Below are 19,317 nucleotides of genomic sequence, written 5' to 3'. Positions count from 1 at the left end.
TTTTTTTTTTTTTTTTTTAACTGAGACAGGGTCTCGCTATGTTGCTCAGGCTGGTCTGAGTAATGGTATTATCTTGCATTTATGTGGTGCTTTATTTTTGTTACACATTCACAGTAATTAACCTCATTTGATTTTCAACATCCCTACAACAGAGGTTTGGCAAATATTTTTTGAGTGCCTGTTAAGTGGCAAGCATTCCACAAGGTATTTTTATAACATTTGTTACTTCACTTAATCCTTTCAACAATCCTGAAAGCTAAGCATTTGCTTTACTTAACAGAGGAGGAAATGGAGACTCAAGGAACTTAAATCTTAAAAAAAAAACCCAAAACACCCAAAAACAATTATTTATGTTTTACAGGTAAGAGACTATAAAACCAATTTACAGGTATTTTCACCACATCAGCTTGTTAGATGAAATGGTTTATCATCCTAATGTTAGTGAATGACAGAGGTGTGCAGAGACATACTTTGTAAGTCACTGAGCAATGCTTTTCTGCCATAAGGGAGTTTGAGTCCAAGAAATCAGGTCCTCCCTCCTCCTAGCCCAAGAGCTTTTTCTGACTGGCTGTGTTGCTTTCCATGATCACAGGAGACAAAAATGAAGCCAAAAGTTTGCATCTTTTTTCCTTCCTAAGCTCACCAGACAAACCAGAAGAGTCAATTTTCAGAAGGTTTAAAAAAAGCTTTAACAATACCCACACAAATATTTCTCGTAGCTTCAAAACTTAAACATAGGACTCTTATCCTGAACCCTTTTCCTGTTCTGAAGGGAACAAATTTATCCTGTTGTTTAGAAAACCAGAGACACAAGAGCCCTCCACTCCCTTATCTACCACCCCTTACCTCTCTCCCACGACCCAACAATTCCCAGACACCAGGAAAAGCAGAAGTACCATCCCTCAACAATGCAGGCTACTTTCCTTGCTGGCTGGTTTCTCCAGTGTAGTTCAGGGGCTATAGCACTAGGTTTTCTGAAATGGAACTGCAGGCAAGATGCTCTGTGGAAATGGCTAAGGAAGCAAGAGAGACCAAGTTTGGTAGTTGGAGACCTTGGGAAGTACCTGACTCATTCTATTCTGTTTTATTGTTTTGTTTTGTTTTGTTTTGTTTTCAGAGACAGGGTCTCACTATGTTGCTAGGGCTAGTCTTGAGCTCCTGGGCTCAGGCAATTCTCCCCATTCAGCTACAGGCAGGTGCTACCATGCCTGGCTTCCCTCCTTTCTTGATGATAGATCCCTAGTCCAGACAATTTTAGATGGAAAATCTGAGATACTCAGTTTTAGTTTTATGTGTGTGTGTGTATACATACATGTTTATACATTTATGTATATATATATTTCCTATCGCTCAAAAGCTCATGTGTGACCAGGCGCAGGGGCTCACACCTATTATCCCAACACTTTGAGAGGCAGGAGAAATGCTTGAGGCCAGGAGTTTGAGACCAGCCTGGGCAACATGGTGAGACCCCATCTCTACAAAAAATATTTTTAAAATTAGCCAAGCACACACTTGTGAACCCAGCTACTTGGAAGACTGAGGCAGGATGACTGCTTGAGCCTGGGGGGTTGAGGCTGCAGTGAGCCGTGTCTGGACCACTGCACTCCAGCATGGGTGATGGAGCGAGACCCTGTCTTAAAGACAAAACAAAACAAAAGCTCATGTGGAGCCAGAAGCACTCAGCCTGTGCCTGGAAGTAGAGGTAGCGTACCTAAGGACTAAGCATCTATAGAAGAGGGTGCTCAAGAGCCCAGTCCAGGGTCTTAGAACATTCTGGAAAAGAGGGTGGGCCTAACACACATGGAGTTCAACAAACTCCCCGAACCAGAGAGACTACCACTATTTCAAAGACCCTTAGAAGGAAGAAAAGGCCGGGCGCGGTGGCTCAAGCCTGTAATCCCAGCACTTTGGGAGGCCGAGACGGGTGGATCACGAGGTCAGGAGATCGAGACCATCCTGGCTAACACAGTGAAACCCCGTCTCTACTAAAAAATACAAAAACTAACCGGGCGTGGTGGCGGGCGCCTGTAGTCCCAGCTCCTCGGGAGGCTGAGGCAGGAGAATGGCGTGAACCCGGGAGGCAGAGCTTGCAGTGAGCTGAGAGCCGGCCACTGTACTCCAGCCTGGGTGATAGCGAGACCCCGTCTCAAAAAAAAAAAAAAAAAAAAAAAAAAAAAAGAAGGAAGAAAAAAATACTTAATGGGGAAAAAAAGAATGTCGGGGAGTCTTGCTCTGTGTGTGTGTGTGTGTGTGTGTGCGCGCGCACTTTTAGGGATGGGGTCTTGCTATGTTGCCTAGGCTGGTCTCAAGCCTTGGCCTCCCAAAGTGCTGGGATTAAAGGCATGAGCCCCTATACCTGGCCAGAGGGTTTCTCTTTGAAATACATTTTCTAAGAAGCTTGAACTATTGTTTTTCAATGACCTTCAAGAAACTGACACTGACTCTTTTTTTTGAGATAGAGTCTTGCTGTGTTGCCCAGGCTGGAATGCAGTAGTACAATCTTGGCTCAAGGCAACCTCCACCTCCTGGGTTCAAGCAATTCTCCTGCCTCAGCCTCCCAGGTAGCTGGAATTACAGGCGGCCATCACCATACCCAGCTAATTTTTGTATTTTTAGTACAGACAGGGTTTCACTACGTTGGCCAGGCTGGTCTCGAACTCCTGTCCTCAGGTGATCCGCCTGCCTCAGCCTCCCAAAGTTCTGGAATTACAGGCATGAGCCACTGACTCTTTGATTCTTCTATATTAAGTTAGTTGTTCAGAACATATGGTTCATGTGCTTGTGCTGAATACATTTTGATGAATTCGCTACTGAATTGGTATTGGAGAATACTTCCAATCTCCTCTTGGACACATCACCCTAGCCTCCCTCCAAGGATGTCTCTCTGGCAGGAAAGCTAACATGGAATCCTCAGTAATCTGGTTTCCCCACCAGAAACAAAATTGCTCTGAAAACAGGCATAGAATTTTGCTGGATTTCCTGTCTCAACATCTCACTCACAGGGTAGAGGCCACCAATTCTGAGATAAAGTGGTATCTGAGCCATGCCTTTGAAATGGTCTCAAACAGCCCATGGAAGATAATTTGTCCTATTTTCTAAGCCCTAACAGAAACTAAAGTTACTCTGAGTGTAAATTTAGGGATATTGTACCGTGAATTAACAGAGCAATAAAATCAGCCAAGGCAATATTTTTTTTCTTAAAAAATGTTGTCACCTCTCATTTAACCCTTACTACTAACCCTGCAGTGGTGGTGCATTATCATCATCCACATTGTGCAGACGGAAACCCAAGCCTCAAAGCCATAAAGTGACTTAATGGTGGGGCTGAAGAGAGAAAACAGGCTTTGTGACTCTCACACAGTTCAGTGAAGGCAATTTGGGGACACAATTTATTTCCAAAAAGGGTAGGCATGCTGCTCAACACAGTGGCACAAGACAAAACTTCTCCTTGACCTGGCCAGGCCATCTGTTCCCCATGAGTAATCCCTATGGAGGATGGAGATCCCATTCACAAGGAAATATGACAGCCTGCCAGGCGTGGGAGGGAGGCTAACATGGGGACAGCACAGGGAAAGCACAGTGCCATGTTTCTTTCTTTCTTTGGAGTGCAGTGGCATGTTCATAGCTCACTGTAGCCCCAAACTCCTGGGCTCAAGGGATCCTCCTGCCTCAGCCTCCCAAAGTGCTAGGATTACAGGTGTGAGCCACCTCCACAGTGCCATGTTTCATGCAGCTCAAATTCAGGGTTGTTTTCTCCATGATCATTTGGGAGTCAGAGGCCAGGGATATAAAATGTCACTTAGCCAACAGAGGGCTCGGAGGCAAAAACAAGATGGAGGTTTAGGGGAAATCTGGACCAAGGAAACTACTCCACTTTCCAGTGACCCAGACCTCACACACCCATGTACCTGGCTGCTTCCCTTGCTACTGTAACACAAAATTCCAGCGCAACTGTGAAAAAAGGATGGTTTTCCTAAGCCCTATCATGCCACAAAACACAGAGAGAGCACTATTTAACCCTTTGCTTATAAAAATTAGCCTACTGCCTGCTTCCTACTTTTAGCTTTGGATGACATCTTGGTAGTCCACAAGTTCTGTGGCAATTCAGTCCACATGTCAGCAACATCTGTCAGCAGCAGAAGCAACTCTAAGGAGGAAGCAAGGTGCATGGAGAAGAGACTAAGCTTTGAAATTAGATATACATGGGTTCAGATCAGGTTTTGCCACTATTAGCTAATGATCTAAGCTCTCACCTCAATTTCCTCAATTGCAAAAACGGGGAGAACTATCTACCTCATAATTTCTTTTGGAAGTTATAAATGTGCTGGCACAGGTATATATCTACATAGCCCTATCTCACGGCAGGAACTCCGTAGAACCCCATTTGTATCCTTCACTCTATGTGGCAGATATATGGGGTAGGTGCAAGATGGATTCCACCCTTCTAGTGTGCCTTCCTGTAATTCAGAAGCTAATTGGCTAAAAGCTGTATTTCTAAGACTTTCTTTAGGTTCAGCCAATCACATGCACTTCTGTGAGATTAACAAGCTTCCTGTTATTTCTGAGCAGTCACAGAAGCCTTTGGTTTTTCTGCCACAGTGTTAGCAGAGGCCCCACACCTGGTCTCCAGCTTTGCTGATGCTGACAGACAGGTGTGGACTAGAGCTGAGGGGCACTGGACTTCTGGACCGGTGGCTTCCTGATTACAGAAGAAGGAGGATGCTCTGTGGTGTGTCTTAACCTAGAGCCTGCTTCTCTTTCTTCCCTCATTGATTCCATAATCCACACTGTGCACCTCTGGCTTATGGAATCTCTTCTTCCTGAAACTAGCTACAGTGGGTTCTCCTCTGTGCAACTGAACTCTGACCAACACACTCTGGAGCTGTATTGTACATTTTAACTAGAACAAATAAAAATGTCTCTTGTAAGGGATTGATTGGAGAGAAAGAAAACCTCTTATTTATGAAACCTCAGACACGGTCCAAACTATGCCCAGACAGGATGAAATGCCCTGAATCTGTTACATGGAGTGTCTGGGGTGAGACTTCCCTGGGATAAAATATCCATGGTCCCCCTGACACCTGTACCCTCCTTCATCAGTTGCACTGAACTCTCCCCTGGTTTTACAAGGTGGAATGGGACCAGCTCACATGAGACCAGCACTACAGACCCAGGAGGGCCTGGGGGGAAAAATAGCAAAGGTTCTCTGAGCTTTTATTTCCAGCCAGAGACTTTCACTTTTTCCAATCCACACTGCGCCTGCAGAGAGCCAGCCTTGTTATCTGATGGGCTATGTGCCAGGGGCTATTGTGCACAGGCCCACAGGCTGGAGCAGGAAAGGGAAGTCTCCCCAAACCAATGGCTATCAGAGGAACCAAATGGAAAAACCAGGATTTGGCAGAATTGCTCCAGGACATTTTCAGTTTTGTTTTTAAATCTTCATTTCAGAAACTGGGAGCCAATGAGATACACAACAAAAGTTGAGAGCAACTCAGACAGGGAGCTGAACAGGATAGGATACTGGACCATAAACTCACTAAAGGTTACATATTTACCAGCAGTGATAGCAATGAGCCAGACAGCACAAAGCACAGTGCTATGCAAAACAGCTCATTCCGTAGGTCTCAGAAGGCTGCCTAGGCAGGGGTCACAGGCTTTCTTGGGACACCCTTCCCTGGTATTCCAGCCTGAACTTGCTCTAGCCTCACTGGGCCATCTATGCCAACAGGCCCATCTCAGCACCAACTGAAGCAAAGGAGCACAGTAGCAGTTCCACTGTTAAGAGGCCCACAGCTTCCCAAGAAGGCATTTTACACAGAAGGAGAAGAGTGGGGTTTAAGCTGCCAGCTATCCTCATTCCTCCCAGTGAGCGCTAGCTCTCTACCAGCCTCCTTAACCCAAAGAAGCAGAGTCAAAGATAAACTCTCACCCTAGGATATGGTAGGTTCTTTTGCTTTGTACTCTGACTTAAAGCTGAAAGACAGGCTTTCAGATTCTAGCCCTTCTCATAGAAGAACCCTAATCAGGAAGCTGATGCAGTCAGGAAGTTGTCTCTGCAGGGAGTTCTAGGGCTCTGGGTCAATGTTAATGTGCAGGTCATTGCAAGTATAAAGAGATAGCTTTTTGGCCACCAACTATTTTGTAAACTCCTCTCTCTTCAGGGACAGATGAGATGGGGAGAGTAATCAAATCTTTTTTTCTTTTTCAATAGAAAATCTTAACTAATATTCACCCATATGCTCACACTCTGTAGAACACAGTAGTGGGTAGAATTTCCATAAGACCCTAAGAATATCTTCTATGTTTCAACTTTCAAAATTCCCATTTTATTTTGGAGCCGCTACCACCATCAAAGTTTCTGATCTCATCTAGCACCATAGAACTTATAGCAAGGAGGGAAAAAAACCTTTGGAGATGAAAGAAGCTAACCATTTTGTTTTCAACTGTATGGTCACTACCTCTGCAGTCCCGGTTTCTACCCTTTCCAATCCGTACTAGGACTGGAAGCTGGTCCTGCGCACTGCTCTCTGTTTACTGCCCAGTTGTCGCTATAAGCCACCCTCATCCTTTCAACATTCTTTCTTGTCCTCTGCCTGAATTTTCCCTCCTCGTCTCTCAAGAGACAGAGGGCTCCTCTCTTCCTTGCGAAAGCATTATAAACCGTCTACCTGGACTTGATTCATCTCCTTGAGCAGGAGTCAGCTCCCCCATGGTCTCCTCTTCATCACCTTTAACCCCTTCTTTTCAGCTGTCTTTATCCCTCCCTTCATACACTTCCTCATATCTCTAGCCTAAAAACATCCTGGGCTGGGCATGATGGCTCATATCTATAATCTCGGCACTTTGGGAGGCTGAGGTAGGAGGATCACTTGAGACCAGGAATTCGAGATCAGGCTGGGCAACTTGATGAGAACTCACCTCTACAAAAAACAAATTAGCCAGGTGTGGTGGCAAGCGCCTGTGGTCCCAGCTATTTGAGAGGCTGAGGCAAGAGGACTGGAGGTGGAAGCTGCAGTGAGCCATGATGGCACCACTGCACTCCAGCCTGGGTGACAGAGATGGGGTTCTGCCATGTTGCCTAGGCTGGTTTCGAACTCCTGGGCTCAAGCAGTCCACCCTCCTTGGCCTCCCAAAGTGCTGGGATTACAGGCATGCACCACTGCAACTGGCAGGCCCACCATTTCACTACCAAACTCCTAAAAAACCTGATTGCCTCCACTCAGGGGTTGGAGTATGGCTTGCCTCACTATGGGACAAAGTGGCAAGATAAGGACAAAGACAGAGTGAGAACTGAGGCAAAGGCACTTAACAAGATGAACTTAGACCATACAGGAGTCAGAATGCAGCAGGAACAAGCCCTTTTTTTTTGAGATGGAGTCTCACTATGTTGCCCAAGCTGTAGCGCAGTGGCACAATCTCAGCTCACTGCAACCTCCACCTCCCAGGTTCAAGTGATTGTACCACCTCAGCCTCCCAAGTAGCTGGGATTACAGATGCACACAACCACACCTGGATAATTTTTATTTTTTTATTTTTTTTGAGACAGAGCAAGAGTCTGTCCAGGCTAGAGTGCAGTGGCACGATCTTGGCTCACTGCAACCTCTGCCTCCCAGGTTCAAGCAATTCTCCTGCCTCAGTGGCCCAAGTAGCTGGAATTACAGGCGCCTGCCATCATACCTGGCTAATTTTTGTCTGCCTTGGCCTCCCAAAGTGTTGGGATTACAGACATGAGCCACTGCACCCCGCCGACAAGTCCTTTAGTTGGGGCTTGGTTAGGGTACATGGCTTAAGGGCACTACCCAATGTATCAAGGAAAAATATTGCTTGAGCTTCAAAGGTAGGTAGAATTTCCATAGGCCAAGGTATGAGAGACGATATCTTCAGGTAGGGAAATTCCACCTGCCTGCCTGGTGATCTCCCCACAGGGAGATTAACTCTTTTGGATTAACTCATTACTTAGTAGGGTTTTTGTTTGTTTGTTTCTGTTTTGTTTGTTTAGCATGAACTAGTTTAACAGACTAAATGGCCTGAAAAAAACCTGGAATTCAAGGTATGCATATTATGATGGAAAAAACAAATGGTAAACATGATACTTGGCTTCACATATTTGAAAAACTGTCTTATGGGAAAGATTTTATCTGTGTTTATTTGCTGCTCAAGAGAGCAATACTAGAATCAGTGGGTAAAGTGAGAGAAAGCTGATTTTCAATCCAAAATAAGGAAGAATTTCAAATAAATAAACAAGTCTGGAATTTGATTGGGCTACCCTGCACTTCCCCATCAACGCAAATGCTGCAGTGTGAACTGAGTAGCCCGCTTGCTGCAGAATCACTAAATATTCACATGTATGTAAATGATGATGGGAAGGAGGCAGCAGAGGAACCCGGTGGAAGGCTGAATTGCTAAGGCTTACTAACCAAGGACTTCTTTGACCCCATTTCTATTGCTAGGACTTTTCCAAGTCTCTCATGCTAGACCTTGACTCCTGTCTCTGTTTCCCTTCCAGAAAGTCTTATCTGTACCAGCACACAGCAAGCACTCAGACATTTGTGAATGAAAAGAACAGGTTTCTGTCTCTTACCCTTGGTCTGTCCTTACCAACCTGGCTGGTTCTGTGTAAGGCCTTCTCCCCACACTCCTAATTTGCTTTCCTACTTCTCTGGTTACTCCTTTTCTTTGTCCTTCTTAGGCTCATCCTCTTCTAACTGGCCACTAAGTGTTGGGTTCCTAAGGCTCAATCATGGACCCTCTTTTCTTCTCATTCTATAGTCTCTGCTTAGGCACTCTCCCCTGGGCCCATGGTTTCAACATAACAATTTCCAATATTTTTTCACTAGCCCTGATTTTCTCCCCTCTGAGCTAGAGACCTATATATCTAACTGCCTCTCCGATATCTCCTGTTGGCTGTATCAGAGGCACTTCAATACCAACATGTCTAAAACATTAAGTCTGCCCCTTCCCAGCACCTGGAACCACACTCTCTTTCAATATTCCTGTCTTAGTGAAAGGCGATGTCATTTATTCATCTCCACAAAGCAGTAATTTACCTCCCTCTCTCTCAATATCTGCAAATTATTTTTCTTCCTTCCTTTCTCTCTCTCCTTTTTTTTTTTTTTTTTTTTTTTGAGATGGGAGTTTTGCTCTTGTTGCCCAGGCTGGAGTGCAATGGCACCATCTCAGCTCACTGCAACCTCTGCCTCCCGGGTTCAAACAATTCTCCTGCCTCAGCCTCCCTAGTAGATGGGATTACAGGTGCATGCCACCATGCCCAGCTAATTTTTGTATTTTTCGTAGAGAGGGGGTTTCACCATGTTGGCCAGGATGGTTTCAAAGTCCTAACCTCAGGTGATCCACCCATCTCGGCCTCCCAAAGTGCTGGGATTACAGACGTGAGCCACCACACCCAGCCTCATTTTTTTTTTTAAATGAGATTGGGTCTCACTATGTTGCCTAGACTGAGCTCAAACTCCTGGAATCAAGCTATCCTCCCACCTTAGCCTCCTGAAAACACCTGCAAATTCAATCCAATACTATAGTAATTCTTAAGCCTTTTGGTCTTAGAACCCCTTTGCACCTTAAAACTGAGGGCACTTAGCTTTTATTTACGTGGGATGTATCAACTGATATTTACTGTATTTGAAATTAAAACTCAGAAACTTTAAAAACATTTTCTCAGGAGAAACCAGTGGAGGAAAAAATAAATGTTAAGAATACAATCATATACAAGCACACATGCCCTTAAGCCAGTAGAGTGATGACATCACCTCAGGCACATGACCTCTGGAAAACTCCACTGTACACTTGTGAGATAACTGAGTGTCATGTCTCAGCATGATTATGAAAATAATTTTGAGGGCCAGGCGTGGTGGCTCATGCCCGTAATCCCAGCACTTTCGGAGGCTGAGGCATGTGCATCATGAAGTCAAGAGATCAAGACCATCTCGGCCAATGTGGTGAAACCCCGTCTCTACTAAAAATACATAAATTAGCTGGGCATGGTGGCGCATGCCTGTAGTCCCAGCTACCTGGGAGGCTAAGGCAAGAGAATCGCTTGAACCCGGGAGGTGAAGGTTGCAGTGAGCTGAGATCTTGCCACTGCACTTCAGCCCGGTGACAGAGCGAGACTCCGTCTCAACAACAACAAAAAATAATAAATAAATAAAGAAAATAATTTTGAACTCACAGGGTCAAAGGACCCAAGGGACTCTCCAGGATTCCCAGAACACACTTTGAGAACCACCAAAACAAAACGCCATGTTCTGTCAGTTTTACCTCTAAAAGTCCACCTGTTCCTTCCCTGTCTCTACTTTACCAGCCTACTCCAAGCCCCAGTTTTCTCTACCTGGACCACTGCATTAGCCGAATGCAGTTCCCTTGTATTCATTCTTGCCCCCTCCAATCTGTTATCCACACTGCAGCCAGATCAATCTTTTCAAAATACAAATATGAACATGTAACACCACCCACTCCTCTTCACTTAAGAACTCTAAAGTAGCTTTTCACTGCATTCCATGCAATGATCAGAATCTTAATCAGGGTCCACAAGGCTCTGCCTCCCTCCCCAGCTTCATCCTGCCCTCCCCTTCCCCTTGCTCCCAGCTCTCCAGCTATTCAGACTTCTTTCCATTTCTCAGACATACCACACTTCCTCTTGCCATCAGGCCTCTGCTCTTGTAACATCCCCTGTCTGGAACCCTCTTCCTTGCATCCCTTTTGCCTAACTCCCAAATCCCATTCATGCCTAAGGCCTTCCTGGCCCCAAGATCAGGATCAGGTCCCATCCCTTAGTTATAGTCCACCATTTCTTTCTTTCTTTTTTCTTTTTCTTTTCTTTTTTTTTTTTTTTTTTGAGACAGTTTCACTCACTCTGTCACCCAGGCTGGAGTACAGTGTGCAATCTCCACTCACTACAGCCTCAATCTCCCAGGCTCAAGTGATCCTCCTGCCTCGGTAGCTAGGAGTAGAGGCACTCACCACCAAGCCCAGCTAATTTTTGCATTTTTATTATTGACAGGGTTTTACTGTGTTGGCCAGGCTGGTCTCAAACTCCTGGCCTCAAGCAATCCACCTACCTTGGCCTCCCCAAGGGCTGGGGTTATAGGCGTGAGCCACCATGCCCAGCCCATTTCTTATATAGCCCACCTGCAGCACCACACACCTTTCAGTCACAGTTTGTAATTATACATTAACCGCATCATAACAAGTAAATGTCAGTCTTTCCATGGATTGCAAAGGCCACAGGGACAGGGCCTGTGTCTTTTTTGCTGCCCATATTTCTGGCACATAGTAGATATTTTGGTAATTACTTTTTTTTGGAGACAGGGTCTCGCTCTGTTGCCCAGGCTGGAGTACAATGGCACATTCATAGCTCACTGAAACCTCTGCCTCCCAGGCTCAAGTGATCCTCCCACCTCAGCTTCCCAAGTACCTGGGACTACAAGTACGCACCACCACACTTGGCTCATTTTTGTATTTTTTGTAGAGAAGGGGTTTTGCCATGTTGCCCAAGCTAGTCTCAAACTCCTGAGGCTCAAGCAATCCACCCATCTCGGCCTCCCAAAGTGCTGGGATCACAGGCAAATTATCTTTTGAATGAATGAACAAAAATGTAGAATAATGGAAGAGAGATAAGACAACATGATATTTGGGGTGTGGTGGCTCACGCCTGTAATCCCAGCACTTTGGAGGCCAAGGCAGGCGATCATCTGAGGTCAGGAGTCTGAGACCAGCCTGGTAAACATGGTGAAATCCCATCTCTACTAAAAACACAAAAATTAGCTGGGAGTGGTGGTGCACACCTGTAATAGGCTGAGGCAGAAGAACTGCTTGAGCACATGAAGCAGGGGTTGCAGTGAGCCAAGATGGCATCAATGCACTCCAGCCTGGGTGACAGAGTGAGACTGTCTCGAAGAAAAAAAAGACAACATGATAAATATTATAATGGTGATGGGTATCAGGGGCAAACATTTTCAGTGGCTTCCCACTGCCTACCAAAAAAGCCTAAGTGCAGTTGAGAGTCCCTTAGAAAACACCCAGGCATCCTTTTTCTTGGCCTTCTCTACTCCTCCTCCAACTGTATCAGCCAGCCTGGACCTGAAGTATAGTGAGCTCTCCACAGACGTAGTTTAAAAGCCCTTTCTCCCGTTGTCCCCTATGGAAATCCTCCATAATCTTTCAAGGTCCAGCTGGGACAGCTCCCCTCGGAATGCATATTCCAGATCATTCCAGTTAGAAATCATCTCTCCCATTTCTTGGCTCTATGGAAAGGCTCACAGGTTCCATCCATTCTCTTGCCACATCTACCTTACCCCACACACACTCCAAAGTCCCTGGGGTTCTTGGAACCCACCAAGTTCTTTTGTGATCATGCCTGGCAGGTGCTCCTTACTATGCCTGAGATATCTATCTCTACTTGATGTTCAGTAAATGTTCCTTGGAGTGTCAGCTCTGATGTTGCCTTTTCTGTGAAAGCCCCTCTCTCCCAGGCGGAATCTGCTCCAGCCACCCTTGCTCTTCCACATGCTTCACTGCAGCATTCATCCCAGCCCAATGGCTGGTACTTAATGCTTTGCTGAATGAAGGAAGGATCTGGGTATGCTAAGAGGCTGTGTTGCCCATTTTCCAGATAAACAGGAACTACTTCACAGAAATCTCATTCCTCAGCATTCTCAGCCAGGAAAATAATTTCTATATATAGCTCCCAATAACATGGAGGAAGGGTCCAGTGGCTGAGTATTTAGCCCCTGCCTCCATGGACATATCACAGGTTCTTGCTTGGGGGCAGGAGACCCAGTTACTGCCCCAGCAATTCTTACTGATTACAAGGGACCACGCTGCCCACCTCCATCCCCTCAATCTCCACAAGGACTATGGAAAAGAGGCCAAACTGGCAGAGCTTCCCAGGCTCTGAGACACCCAGATTCCAGGGCCAGAGACGCTCTGGCTAGGCTCTCCTTGCTAGGGTACTAGCTCTCCCTCCTCAACCAACACATCCCCCAATTATCTACAGAAATCTGAAATGCATATACAGACTTTCAGCCTGGCAATACTAGAAGTTACTCAATAAGGCAAAGTCTGTACCTCAGTAACATATTTTTCCTGCAACTCCCTCATAAGGCATATTGCAAACAGACAAACTCAGAAACAGTGCTTAGATCTCTCAAGCTCAGCTCAGGGTCTTCAGAGGACAGTTCAATTTGAAGCAATCCTACCTATATGGATAAAGGCAAAGCTGGCTTTCAAGCAGCAGCAGAGGTCTCCACAACATTAAGGCAGCAGGCTCAACACGATGTTTGCTAAGGCCAGATTTCCCTTTTGATACAAGTTTCACAATTCAAGAAATGGGCTTTCTCCCCAGACTCCCAAAAGTGGGATCCACAGGAATCCTGGATTAACTAGTAATAATTCATAGGCCTGATTTAGATTCCTGTCCTGGGAAGGACTAGTAGCAGCCACAGAGCTTTCTGACTAGTTAGCAGAGGGTTGTATATACAATTGGCCCTCCATAGCTGCACATTCTGCATCTGTGGATTCAACCAACCATAGATTGAGAATATGTGGAAAATTATTAAAAAAAATATCAAAAAAATACAAATAAAAATATAGCATAAGAACTATTTACATAGTATTTACATCATATTAGGTATTATAAATAACCAGAGATGATTTAAACTATAAGGAAGGATGTGGGTAAGTTATATGCAAATACTACACTATTTTATTTCAGGGACTTGAGCATCCACAGATCTTGGCATCCACAGGAGTCCTGGAACCAATTCCCTACAAATACAGATAAATGACTGTACTATGTCAATAGTCTCCTTTCCTTCCCAGACAACTGAGCTAGACTCTCTCAAAAGTTTCATTGGTCAGCATCTTCCCTGAAGTATAAAGACTTCTCGGGAATCATAAGCAAGAGGTTTAAGGTTAAAATTCAAACTTAGACCTGATTCCTAACTTTGTAAGTCTCTATTCTTCACAAGAATGGTCAAAAGTGAGTGTAAACACAGCTGGAAGTCTTCGAGCAGATGTCTGAGGCGATCACTTTTTCAGGAATGTTTAAAAGGAATTTAATCACACTACTACATCACTATATTTTAAGTTCCTTAAGAGTCAGGATACCATCCCAGTTATTTCTTTGCCCTTCCTCTCTAAATAAAATAAAGGCATAGAGGATTACTCCACACGGAGTAATAGTCAATAAATATTTGATGATTATTTCATTAACAAATACTTGTTGCTTTTTTAAAATGTGGGCAGATAAAATAGGGAGAAAAAAGGGGTGAAATACTCACTGACGGAGAGGTGCCTGCTTCTGGGCTCGGGGGGCTGGTAGATAGTATTTATATCCCCTGCAGACTGGGAAGCCTTGATCCGCACCTGTCTGGACACCCCAGAGTGGGGAGAGGAACTGTTCTGTAAAAGAAGAGGAAAAAGGCCAAGCTAAATCTTTACAGTCAGGCCTATCAAGGCCTTCTCACCCTTTTCCTAAGGACTCCCTGCACGCTCAGCCACTTTCATGCTTTCAATACATGAGTTACCCAGCTTTTCCCCCAATCTGACTCCTCTATTTGTCTCTGCAAACCACTATTTGCTCAATGTAGTTTTACAGCTTCAATGATATATGAGCACTGAGACCTAGCGCCCCAGTTTAACAGGTGATGATCCAGACATGGAGGAATAACAGGCATTCCTGTAATAATCTGCAAAACAAAAGAGAGCTGTAAATACCCTCTCATAAAATTCTCCAGAGAGTTTAGGAAGAGTAGCAGAAAATTATTTCTGCAGAAGAGGGAGTCAGAGTAGAAAACGAATGATGGCAACTTCCCTCCCCAACAAAATTCTGGTTGCTATACATGTATTTATCTTATTGGTTGATTGATTGACACAGAGTCTTGCTATGTTGCCCAGGCTGGACTCAAAACTCCTGGGCTCAAGGGATCCTCTCACCTCAGCCTCCGGGTTAGCTGAAACTATAGGTACATGCTACCATGCCCAGCTTATATATGTATGTTTAAAAGTAGCTCAATATGCTTCTTTTTCCCAACCATAATCACTCCCTGAACATTAAGAAGATTCCAGGGTTTACATGTAAATCATCTCAGGATCATGTTCAACTGAGAAAAGCTATCATAAGTACCATTCTGCCAGACAGAGGTCAAGAGCCTGAGATGAGGCTCAGCAATCCTCCCAGCACCTACTCACTCTTTCCACCGGGCCCAGTCCAGCCACCACAGAGAAAACTAAGCAACAAAGGGGGTCCTTTGCACCAAGAAAGCTTAAAACTAAACCCTGGAGGTAATCAAGTGATGTCAGGATGTGATTACAAATAAGCAAGGCACTGGTGAGAGCGGGGGTGAGAGCTCAGGATTTAAACAAGTTGGTTCAAAGTTTCTACTTGCTCCTCCATCTCCTCTACCTCCCCCTAACAAAAAAAGTCTGATCTAAACAAACTCTATATCCTGTCCTCCAGGAAAAAGGTTTCCCGCTCTCAGGGGAGAGTTCAGCTGCCAAGCAACCTCCCGTAGTCCCCTTGCCAGACTCATCACATGCAGGTTGTCTTGAAAAACTGCCTTGCTCTAACGGGAAGTCAGAACCAAGGGGAAGTGAATGTTCTTGCTGAAGCCTCCAATGTGCAATAGCTCTCTGCTAAGGGTCAAAAAGGAAACAACAGTCAAAGCCACATACTGGGGAGGCAGGCAAGTGAAGGGCAAGGGAGGGCCACAGCCTTGCACTCAAAGAAGAGGTGAATGATGAGCACCCTGCCACCTGCCTGAACGCAGGTCCTTACACATAGTGGGAATTCAATAAATCATGGCAACGTGAATTTGAAATGTGTACCAAAGGACATACAACCTAAACCCTCAATTAGAAAATTTAAGAGCTAGGCCGGGAGTGGCTCATGCCTATAAATCCCAGCACTTTGGAAGGCCGAGGCGGGCGGATCATGAGGTCAGGAGATGGAGACCATCCTGGCTAGCACAGTGGAACCCTGTCTCTAATAAAAATACAAAAAATTAGCCGGGCGTGGTGGCAGGCGCCTGTAGTCCCAGCTACTCGGGAGGCTGAGGCAGGAGAATGGTGTGAACCTGGGAGGCAGAGCTTGCAGTGAGCCGAGATCACGCCACCGCACTCCAGCCCGGGCAACAGAGCAAGACTGTCTCAAAAAATAAAAATAAAAATAAAATAAAATAAAAATCTAAAAGCTGAATTTCAATGGCCAGCACAAGCATAGATTTGTAAAAGAAAAGGCTGAGGTTGTGGCAGCAGGTTAGAAAGCAGGTGAAGAGAATCAGTGAAGGTCTCAAAGCAGAGCTTCTCACACTTTAATGTACATATGAATCACCTGCAATCTTGTTAAAGTGCAGATTCTGATTCGGTAGGTCTGGGGTGGAGCTCAGAGCCTGCATTTCTAACCAGCTTCCAGGTGATGCTGACACTGCTGTTACATGGTCCACACTTTGAGCTGCCAGGTCTTAGAAGTGAGTCATGCCTCAATTGCAGGTAATGGTTCTCAACCCTAGCTGCCCACGAGAATTGCCTGAGGAGCTTTTTTTTTGAGACGGAGTCTTGCTCTGTCACCCAGGCTGGAGTGCCGTGGCGCGATCTGGCTCACTGCAACTCTGCCTCCCAGGTTCACACCATTCTCCTGTCTCAGCCTCCCAAGTAGCAGGGACTAGAGGCACCCGCCACCACGCCTGGCTAATTTTTTGTATTTTTATTAGAGACAGAACCCGCCTCCAGGGTTCAAATGATTCTCCTGCCCCAGCCTCCTGATTACAGGCGTGCACCACTATGCATGCCCGGCTAATTTTTTTTTTTTTTTTTGAGACGTAGTTTCACCCTTGTTGCCCAGGCTAGGAGTGCAATGGCACCATCTCAGTTCACCGCAACCTCTGCTTCCTGGGTTCAAGTGATTTTCCTGCCTCAACCTCCCTGTAGCTGGGATTACAGGCATGTGCCACCACGCCCAGCTAATTTTTTGCATTTTTAGTAGAGATGGGTTTTCTCCATGTTGGTCAGGCTGGTCTTGACCTCCTGACCTCAGGTGATCTGCCCGCCTCAGCCTCCCAAGGTGCTGGGATTACAGGGGAGAGCGACTGTGCCCAGCCGCCTGTGGAGCTTTTGACACCTCAGACCAACAGACCCTCTGGACATAAGAGTCCAAGCACTGATATTTTGTAATACTCAGCCAAATTTTGAAAACCTCAATTCAAGGGGGCAAAGGGAATGGTATAGTAAATAAAAATGAGGTTGCTGCAAGGGTTTAGGACACCTTGAATAAGACTCAGAAGTGGGAGAGGGGAAGGAGGAAGGTGGGACTATGCCTGAGAATCTAAGGGTACTGTCGTAGAGTGACAGGAGAGCCCACAGGTATGAACTGTGTAGCTAGCAGAACATTCTAAAGACAACAAATAGAAGACAGTGACCATTCCATGAAAACCTCACTAAAGGACTCTGGGTAGAAGTGTGCTGTGGCTAACACAAACAATATGAAAAATTACCAGGAAACCACGTGTATCAAGATTTCAGTGACTGGAAGACAGGAAAAAGTCTACCCACAAATTATCTCAATAAAAGATTTGGCAAGTGGATTCAACGATGCAGGGAGGAGGTAAAGCGGGGAGAGAGCTTGCTTTAGTTTGTTACATGGGAATGTAAGATAAGAAATGGCACACTGGATCACCAAGAGCATCCTGTCCAGTCCTCTGTTTTAATGGTGGTACCAAGAGATATTTGCATGGAAGACCATGATAGTTATGATAGCTGTGAAAGCATCTGAGGTGATTTAATTAAATTTACAGCTTTACCATCCATGAATTTATTAAAGCCCTTTTAAAAATCTGCTTTGAAGCTATACAATTTCAGAATAATAGATGCCACATATATCATCTTTTTTCTTTTTGAGACAGGGTTTTGCTCAATCATCCAGGTTGGAGTGCAGTGGTGCAATCATAGCTCATTGCAGCCTGGAATTCCTTGGCTCAAGTGATCCTCCCGCCTCAGCCTCCCAGGTAGCTGGAATTACAGGCATTTGCCACCACGACTGATTTTAAAACTTCTGTAGAGATGGGGGTCTTGCTATGTTACCCAGCCTGGTTTATCACTTGTTATACAAATGATTTCTTTTTTGTTCTAAGATAATGCTCAACACTCAAGAAGTTCATCCAAATTGAGATTAGGTGAATAAATCTGTGTCTTCATCATCCATGCTCTTAAATGCATTAAAGACTCTGATTATATATGCTTAGGCTGTCTGTCCTGACTAAAGAGTTCTAAACTTTTTTCTTTTTTTTTTTGAGACGGAGTTTCGCTCACTGCCCAGGCTGGAGTGCAATGGCGCAATCTCAGCTCACTGCAACCTCTGCCTCCCAGGTTCAAGCAATTCTCCTGCCTCAGCCTCCCGAGTAGCTGGGATTGCAGGCATGCGCCACCACGCTCAGCTAATTTCGTATTTTTAGTAGAGACAGGGTTTCACCATGTTGGTCAGGCCAGTATCAAATTCCTGACCTCAAGTGATCCACCCACCTCAGCCTCCCAAAGTGCTGGGATTACCGGCGTGAGCCACCGTGCCCAGCCAAGAGTTCTAAACTTTTACACTATTCATACATGAAAGTGACTCCAACTCCTTGAAAACTTTGTCTTCTGGACGTTTTCTAGCTCAGTTATCTTCGAAGCTGCGGGAAATAGAATGATACAACATCTCACAAGTTCTCCTCATGGACAATATTATACTTTCTGCTTGGCTTCTAATTTTTTCCAACTGTGGAGGAACCTGGGTGAGGTGTCCTAAGGACTACAATAATTCTAAGATCCCTCTTCTGGGGTCGTTGGTGATGAAGACCAGGTAATATTTTATCCTGGAGCAGTGTACTTAAGATATGATCTTTGGGCTGGTGCCAGTCCTCACACTGTGGTATACTGCTCGTCCTGCTCTTCCACCAAGTAAGTAAAGAAATGGAGAGGGCCCTCTGAAAAACTTTAGAGCAATTTGGCAGAGTGATTTTATGTCTATTGAATCTACTAATGAAAACTGTAGCCTTATATACACCTCTAGTTTATTTTTCCATTTCACTTCTCCGTTTTTGTATTTAAAAAATGAACTCGTACGGCCGGGCGCAGTGGCTCATGTCTGTAATCCCAGTACTTTGGGAGGCCGAGGCAGGCAGATCACAAGGTCAGGAGTTCGAGATCAGCCTGGCCAACATGGTGAAACCCTGTCTCTACTAAAAATACAAAAATTAGCCAGGTGTGGTGGCGTGTGCCTGTAATCCCAGCTACCCAGGAGGCTGAGGCAGGAGAATCACTGGAACCTGG

At 45.2% G+C, this 19,317-nt stretch overlaps 1 protein-coding gene across 5 annotated transcripts in view; it reads right to left on the bottom strand.

The window, feature by feature from the left end:
• MAP3K3 (mitogen-activated protein kinase kinase kinase 3) overlaps positions 1-19,317 on the bottom strand; it is a 66,312-nt gene that overhangs the window by 15,427 nt on the left and 31,568 nt on the right. For all 5 annotated transcript variants that reach the window (XM_011947962.1, XM_011947958.1, XM_011947959.1 and 2 more), the window contains one exon: positions 14,295-14,415. In XM_011947962.1, the coding sequence (XP_011803352.1) occupies positions 14,295-14,415 (121 nt within the window). The remainder of the gene's footprint in view (positions 1-14,294; positions 14,416-19,317) is intronic.

The sequence above is a fragment of the Colobus angolensis genome, unplaced genomic scaffold, assembly GCF_000951035.1.
Source record: "Colobus angolensis palliatus isolate OR3802 unplaced genomic scaffold, Cang.pa_1.0 Scaffold271, whole genome shotgun sequence".
Taxonomy (NCBI): domain Eukaryota; kingdom Metazoa; phylum Chordata; class Mammalia; order Primates; family Cercopithecidae; genus Colobus; species Colobus angolensis.
Note: the sequence above shows the minus strand (reverse complement) of the source record. Positions and strands in the feature narration are given on the sequence as shown.